This window comes from Ipomoea nil, unplaced genomic scaffold (assembly GCF_001879475.1).
Source record: "Ipomoea nil cultivar Tokyo-kokei standard unplaced genomic scaffold, Asagao_1.1 scaffold2845, whole genome shotgun sequence".
Lineage (NCBI taxonomy): Eukaryota > Viridiplantae > Streptophyta > Magnoliopsida > Solanales > Convolvulaceae > Ipomoea > Ipomoea nil.
In genome coordinates this window covers 2,369,117-2,377,543 of record NW_017619273.1, presented here as the reverse complement: position 1 = coordinate 2,377,543, position 8,427 = coordinate 2,369,117, and the positions used below count along the sequence as shown (strand labels likewise).

At 33.7% G+C, this 8,427-nt stretch overlaps 1 protein-coding gene across 1 annotated transcript; it reads left to right on the top strand.

Annotated features, from left to right (window-relative positions):
* The first annotated feature begins 7,647 nt into the window (after positions 1–7,647).
* LOC109160017 (chemocyanin-like) lies at positions 7,648–8,427 on the top strand. The gene is made up of 2 exons (XM_019308128.1): positions 7,648–7,924; positions 8,051–8,427. Exons 1-2 carry the CDS (start codon positions 7,768–7,770, stop codon positions 8,242–8,244), a joined length of 351 nt encoding a protein of 116 aa, XP_019163673.1. The 5' UTR covers positions 7,648–7,767; the 3' UTR covers positions 8,245–8,427.

The window sequence follows — 8,427 nt, the reverse complement described above, 5'->3', positions numbered from 1 at the left end:
AGAATAGGGGGATAATGTAAGAGTGATTAGGAAAGAGAAGGGGGAAGGGGAGGAAAAAAAAAAAAAACCAAAACTAAAAATTAAAAACAAAAAAAAAATTAAAAAAACAAAGGTGTCAGGCGCGCCTGACGCGCCCATGTGGGCTTGCTGCTGTGCGCGAAACAGCGATGTTCATTATTTATTTTTTTCTTCTTTTCTGACATTAACCCCTATTTTGCAGGAGAAATCTTCTCACCATTATCTCTTCTTCACACTAGATATTATCCCCACTCAAGAGATTAAATCTGACATTATGCTCCTATTATCTACTGATGTAGATGCTCTTAGGAATGAACGGATGACCACAAGGCAAAACTTTTAACGCAGGTGATGTTCTCGATATGATATAACTTTATGAAAATATTGCTTTTATACCAAATTGTTTTATCATTTGACATGAAAAATGATTGAGCCGGAGAATTATCAATCATAATTTTAGTTAAATTAATTAATTAGTAACTAACTTTTTTGGGTGACGGGAAAATTTGTAGTCACTATCTAAAGATGTAGAGTGAGTAAATACTACCAATTAACAACTAAAATTGTCATTATGTGTGTGTTATCAGAGTTTAACTACAAGTCTACAACCCTGCTCTCCACAATGTGGTGATTGTGAACAAGGAAAACTATGATACTTGCACGATATCTGGAACAACGGGAAAGAAGAAAACTAAAAATAGGGATGGAGACAGTCGTCTAGTGCCATCTTCGGTTGGCGCATCACAGGCATGGTTGATTTCTAACTCCACAACAAAAGTGACAATTGATTGCCTTTATCCGTGTAGATCTAGAGACACACAATGAGTCAATTGAAAAACTAGTACAGTGCTTTTTTAAAAAACTAAATTGTACATTTATGATCCATGTATGCATATATAAGAATGACTTGTTGTAATTTAACCTTTTGATTAGCTCAGTTCTCGCGTTATCGTTGTATATGGTAATCGCCAGTAGATTTGTATGTAAGATAATAGAATGTAAAGAGGTAGATAGAAGAGGGGAACACAAATGTAGAATTCAAGAACACAAGATCATGTCTTTCATTAAGTCTTCAATATGATCGTATATATACATCCATACAACTCTTTATTTTCTATAACATAAACAATGGAATAAAGGAATAAGGGACAAATCAGCCATCGAACGTAACGTGAAAATGCAATTGGGTCACTCAACTAAAAAAAGTGCAATTAGACCATTCAACATTGTAAAATCATGCAATTTGTCACAAGTGACCTGCAATAGCAAGTTACCAATAGGTAATTAGTTAAAATTAAAACAAATTAAAAATTAAAAACAAAAGAAGGTCTTCATCGTCTCTATGAATCCGGAGACGAAAGAGAGCCATGGCCATTGCTTCATATATTATTTTTTTGGAAGCTTTGAAGGGATGAAGGCAGCCATGCATGGTCGTTTCCTTCATCCCTTCATATTATTTTTTAAGTTTTGAAGGGATGAAGGCAGTCATAGCTGCTGCCTTTGTCCCCTATTTCGCTTCCAAATCCATGGAGTGATGGAGACAAGACAGTCTCCATGGATCTGGTGGTCTCCGACGCGGAGAGCTAAAAAACAATGATGCAAAATGCCGATTCAAGAATAGAGTCAAGTTGAGCCCGGGTCAGGTCCCAGAGTCCCATTCCATGCGGGTCACGAAACATCAGCGGCGGAGTGAATGAGATTTCAAGCCTTTTCGAAGCCTTCAAAGTCTATGGCCGACAGAGCTTCCACCATGGCAGCACAGATTGTAAAAAGAGTTTACTTTTTTATATTTCTAAAAAAGAAAATCAAAAAACAAAGAAAAAATTGCAGTCTCCTTCCTATTCTTCCTACTCTACTAGAGCGTCCATATTCATCTACCTCACTGACTGATCTTGGTCAGAGACCCTTTCTTTTTTAATTTATTTTTAAAATTTTTAATTCATTACTTGTTGGTAACCAGTCACTGTAGGTCATTTGGGACAAATTGTATGATTTTACAATGTTGAAGGGTCTAATTGCACTTTTTTTTTTTTTTTTTTTTTTTTAGTTGAGTGGTCTAATTGCATTTTCACGTTACGTTCAATGGCCAATTTGACCCTTATTCCTGGAATAAATGTAAGGCAAATGAAGAGTCTCAAGTCAATGGCCATTAATATAATATTTATAAAACTCACCATTGACCATTATCTAACAATGCTCCTGCCTCGTTAAAAAACCTCGCTAGAAAAATCTAGTGGAAAAAATCTAGTTGAGGAAAAGAGTATATGCAGTATTAAAATATGTGTTGCATTGGTTGCCTCATTAAAAACATTAGTCTAAGAAAAAATCCAATGTGATAAAACATACCTAAGGAAAAAAGAGTACAACCATAAGCCTTCCGGGTATCATCTTTAGGATATTCAATGTCTTTTGGACCGTTTATTCAAATGCACTTAGGGTTTGTTGCTCCCTTGAAGACAACCGTCTTCCAAGCATTTGCATCCCGATTTATAAACATATTTCTCGAAGGTGGATGTAGGAAGTGATTTAGTGAACAAATTTGCTAGTTTTTCACTAGAGCGAACTTTCTCAACGAGTATTTCACCACTCTTCTGGGGGTTCATGGGGGTAAATGAACTTAGGAGCAATATGTTTTGTAAGCTCTCCTTTAACGCACCCACTACTCATCTGTGCAACACATGCCACATTGTCTTCATATAGGACAATGGGGAATCAACGTTGCTCATTATACCACATTAGCTATGGATATGCTGTATCAATGACCTCAACCATACACATTCACGTGATTGGACGAGGTAGCAACTAAGGTATGCTTAATGAACCTCCAAGATATAATTGTACCTCCACAAAGGAAAATATAACCAGTATGAGATTTAGCATTATGAGGGTCAAACATATAACCAGCGTCTGAGTAGCCCGTTAATGTAATGTCCTAGTTATTTTCAAAATAAAGACCAAGACCTTTTGTACCTTGGAGATATTTAAAGATATGCTTTACTTTACTCCAATGTCTTCTGATTGGAGAGGCACTAAACCTAGCAAGTAAATTCACCGAGAAAGGAATATCAGGTATAGTGCAATTAGCCAGATAAAGCAAGGCTCCAATAGCACTTAGCTTCAGGTCCTAGTGTATCCTCATCATCCCACTTAGGTCTAAATGGGTCTTTGTCCGTTTCAAGGGGCCGAACTACCATAAGATTGCTAAGGGGATGAGATTTATCCATATAAAATCTCTCGAATAGTTCATTAGTATAGTTAGACTGGTGAATAAAAACTCCATCAGGGAAATGCTCGATTTGCAGGCCGAGAGAAAACTTGATTTTACCCAAGTCTTTCATTTTAAATTCTGCATTTAAGCATGAACATGTTTCAAGGTCCTTGTTTGTCCCAGTAATGTTTATGTCTTCGACATAGATAAATTAATACAAAAATCATTAGATGACTTTTTAATAAAGATACAAGGACAAATATCATTTTTAACATATCCTTTTTTCAAGAAGAATTCACTCAAATGGTTATACTACATTCTACCCGATTGCTTCAAACCATATAATGACTTCTGAAGTTTGATGCTATACATGTTTTGATCTATCTTCTCACTCGCATTGGGGTTTTGAATGACTTTGGGTATTTTCATGTATATATCAACATCTAGTGAACCATAAAGATAAGCTGCACTACATTCATCAATTGCATATCTAATTTCATGTTATAGTGGAACGAAGTGCCATCAATAATAGGAGAACATGTTTGCTCAAAATCAATTTTGGGTATCTACGTGAACACCTAAGCTACCAATCTCTCTTTATATCTAACCACATTATTGTATTCATTACACTTCCCTACGAATACCCACCTAGATCCTACTGGGATCACACCTTTCGAGGTAAATATAGTGGGACTAAACACTTTTCTTTTATTGAGCAAGTTGAGCTCTCCCTCTATTGCCTCTTTCCACGTTAACTAGTTAGAGCGCTTCCGGCACTCTGTTATTGATTTTGGTTCTACATCCAGATTATCACGTGAAATATTAAAGGTAACTGCATAGGCAAATGTGTCCCCGACAACTATTAAAGCTATGTTATTTGTTTCTCCCGTATCAACAAAATGTATGTTAGTTTCAATATTAATATCATCTAGATCATTATCATTTCCTAAAATATTCTGATCTGGATGTTCCGATTCCCAGTGTTCATATTATTTGTAGCACATGGGGGTACATTTGGTTCTCCATCTTCATGACGGTTAAAATCTTTTTGGAGTAATTGAGATATTTTACCAACTTTGATTTTCCACAGATTTAAATTGTTTGCATCAACTGGTCTCCCGTGCTTCTAGCGATGGGGAGTATCAATGTGCATACTTGGTCCCTCAGGGACTTCTACTCTCGAAGGAACATTCATAGTAGGGATATGGGACCTAGTCACTCCTCTATTATCAGCAAAAGCATCTGGCAAGTTATTTGCTAACTTTTACAAATTAATAATTTTCTAAACTTCCAGCTCAGTTTGACTAGTACATGGGTCTAGCCATCTAGGTACTTAAGATCCTTTTCGTCCCATGAAATTTCTTGGCATTTCGTTAAATAAAGTCTTTTTATCTCCCCTAATGCTGGGAAATGATCTTCATCAAAGATGCAGTCAGCGTACCTCGCAGTAAATTGATCTCCTGTCAGGGCTCAAAGTATTTAATGATAGGGGGATATTCATAACCAACATATACCTAGTTTTCATTGTAGTGGTATAGGAATATAGACTGCACACTCGAATACGCGCAGGTGGGATGTATTGGGTTTTATGCCACGTAGTGATTGCAAGGGAAAATAATAATGATATGTAGTCGTTCGGGTTTGTATTAAAGCTGCAACATGTAATACCGCATGTCCCCAACAAGAAATCGGTAAACCAAACTTCTCTAATAATGGTCTAGTAATTGATTTAATGCGCTTAATTAGAGATTCAGCTAAACCATTTTGAGTGTGGATATAAGATACATGGTGCTCCACTTTGATGCCCAAAACCGTACAATAATCATCGAAAGCAGCCATGTGAATTCTCCAGCATTATCCATTCTTATTGATTTAATCAAATAATTTGGGAACTGGGCATTCAATTCAATAACTTTTGCAATAAATTTAGTGAAACGTTTGTTCCTCGTGGATAATAGACTAACACGAGTCCGATGAATGGAAACATCAATAAGGACCATAAAATGTCTAAATGGCCAAGAAGGTGGATTAATCGATCCACAAATGTCGCGATACAACCTTTGCAGAAAAACAAGTGATTTGTGTCCAACGGTCCAACCTTAGTACGTGACAAGCGTACAATATATTTACCTTTCGCACAAGCAACACATGTAAACATATTTGGCAAAAGTACATGGGATCTCGAAAGGTTGTGTCTAGCAGAATTGGATATGATCCGACCCATCATATTCTGCCCAGGATGATTCAGACAGCCATGCCACTACTGAAAGTAATGTGAACTTTTGAGTTTCATGGTTAGTGCAACACACAGATTACTAGGTCATATATAGGAATAATATAACCTAGAAGATAAAGAGGCAAGTTCTTCAACCATTTGATCAAATATCTCTGAAACTCAGCAAGGTTCGTTTAGATTGGGGGTACAATAAAGCATTTCCAATCAGTAGCTCTATACCCTTATGGAGGATAATAGAAGCTCTCATGGAGTCCACTACCTGTACCTCATCATTAGTAATGGTAGTAATATTACTATTCGTCTTGGTCAGGGTACGACAATTGATGACTGCGGGTTGAAACGGTCCTTTAGAGACTTCCATAATTCTAAAGGGTCATTTTAAGTCATGTATTCATTTTTCAGATTGTGGTTCAAGTGGTGACGTAAGAAAATGAAAGTCTGTCTTCTTGGCGTTGCTACTTTGTGATTTAGCAACAATGGATTGGTTCAATTCTTTAAACACGAGATGTATCTCGATGTCTAAAGCCGAAGTTAAGTAGTTATTTTTGTCAAGGGCGAGCTTAATAAATTTTCATTTGGCAATAGAAGACATGATGTAGATATACGAAAACATATTGTTCATGTAAATTATACTTACGGAAACAACAGTTGATATTTATCACCACTTTTGCCTCCTGCGTAACTATTTTTTGTTGGCCACATAGTGTATAGTTAATTGTGGGGCCATGCCAAAAAGTTAACATGCATATTCCACAATGTATCCATGCTTGCGTGAAGTAAATGCTATGCAAAGTAAATTCATTGTTTCGGCAAATTATGTTCTGCAATCGTGTGCATCATGCAGAGTTCATACGGGTCTAGATTCATAATTTTTATACTGTAGATTTATAATTTCTATATTGCAGATTCATAAAATCTATACTAATTCATAATTTTATAAATATATGCTCATAATTATAGAGCTATTTGTTCATAATTTTTTTATGTTCATATTTTCAATTGTTGAACTCTGTATTCACAAATCACATAACTATATGTTCATAACTTGATAACAATACAGTTTAGAAATTATAACTCTACAGTACAGAAATTATATATGAATCTACAGTACAGATATTATGAATCTGCAGTATAGAAATTATGAATCTACTATATTTAAATTATGAATCTACAGTATAGAGTTTATGAATCTACAATATAGAAATTATAAATCTACAACATAGAAATTATGAATCTAGACCCGTGTGCACCATGCATGGTGCACACGTACGGTTGCACAGCATAACAATCCCATGGTTTTACTATTCGGCTATTTCAGCTTCACTAAATTATACTCCGTATTAAATTCTATGAATTTGTTTGTAAGTTCTTATAAAGATAAATCGAGTCAATTTAACTTAATACTAAATATTATATTGTACATTTATGTATTTCATATTCTTTCACCTGACAATATATTCAAACTTATTTTTAATTTGGCCAATAATTTTGATATCTTTCACTTATTATCTTCGTTTTTAGAAAAGCTTTCACTTTTAATATAAAAAATCTAAAATTCCTTCACTTTTCAACAATTTCACCAAAATTCACCTTATTGCATTTAAATATTTAATGGCATACTAACAAATCACCAAATTTCGCCGTATTGCATATAAGGACATACTAATTTTTTGTTTTTTTTTTTTTGTTTTTTTTTTTGTTTTTTTGTTTTTTTTTTTTGTTTTTTTTTTTGTTTTGTTTTTTTGTTTTTTTTTTTTTGTTTTTGTTTTTTTGTTTTTTTTGTTTTTTTTGTTTTTGTTTTTTTGTTTTTTTTTTTTTTTTTTTGGTTTTAAAGTAAAACATCTTTCAAAGGTTGAAATTAAAAGTAGAAAAAATCAAATTTAATAAAAGTATGAAAAATGACATTATAGTCGAATAACTAAAAGCAACATAGCATTCAAAAAAAAAAAAACTAAAAGCAACATAAATTCTGCCTCGAATTATGTGACATGTAACAAGTGTCATAATAATCTTTTCATATTCAACGATTTATCTATAATAAACAATTGAGTTAATCTATACCACAGATTTAGTGCAAATAACATTTGGATTCTTTCGATTTTTTGCAACTTGCTTAATTTATGGTAACGAACTTGACTCAGTCAATTTAAATTAAAATCGTAATGTGTCAGTTACCTATTTTACCTGAACAATAGTGTATCGTTGAGCATTATAAAAAGGCCACAGTTTTAGCATTAGAATTACAACAAACAATAAGAGAAAAACAATTTGTATCTGAAGTACTAGAAACTCTTGTCTTTTATTCATGGGAAAGATGTCTACACATGATAGTATCATTGTCATTGCCATAGTAACAATGCTATTGTGCGGCTTTGCTGAGGCAGAGACCTATACTGTTGAAGATAAAGCAAAATGGAGCGATTGGCCAAATGGCAAATCTTTCAAGAGCGGCGATATTCTCAGTATAATAACTTCTCAATTATATTTTACATCAAATTAATTCATTAGCAACTTAATGTTGTTATTATTATTATTATTTTTTTTTATTTTTTTTTATTTATTTTTTATTTTTTTTTATTTTTTTGCAGTTTTTAACTATGACCCTAGTGTCCACAATGTGGTGATTGTGAGCAAGGAAAACTATAATTCATGCACAATTTCTGGAACGATATTAAACTCGGGGCACGACAACGTTACATTGACAAGTGGAACTAACTACTTTATTTGTGGTGCCGAGGGTCATTGTAAAGGAGGGATGAAAATGGCTATCACTGCCACTTGATCAATTGTTATTCATACATATAATATATTTTTAATTAAGCACTCAAATTTCCATGATATGTATTAAAAAATAGATTATGACATGAATAAAGATTCAAATAAAACATAGAAATATTTTGGTTATGTAAAAAACACATTGTATGAGGTATTTAATTATTAATAAAAATGTGTTTTTATTATTTTA

What these genes read in the sequence shown, in the direction of transcription:
- LOC109160017 (XM_019308128.1), top strand. Translation starts at nt 7,768, where the DNA reads ATGGGAAAGATGTCTACACATGATAGTATCATTGTCATTGCCATAGTA. An exon ending in CAAGAGCGGCGATATTCTCA is followed by an intron (nt 7,925 to 8,050) that starts GTATAATAACTT and finishes ATTTTTTTGCAG; the next exon opens with TTTTTAACTATGACCCTAGT.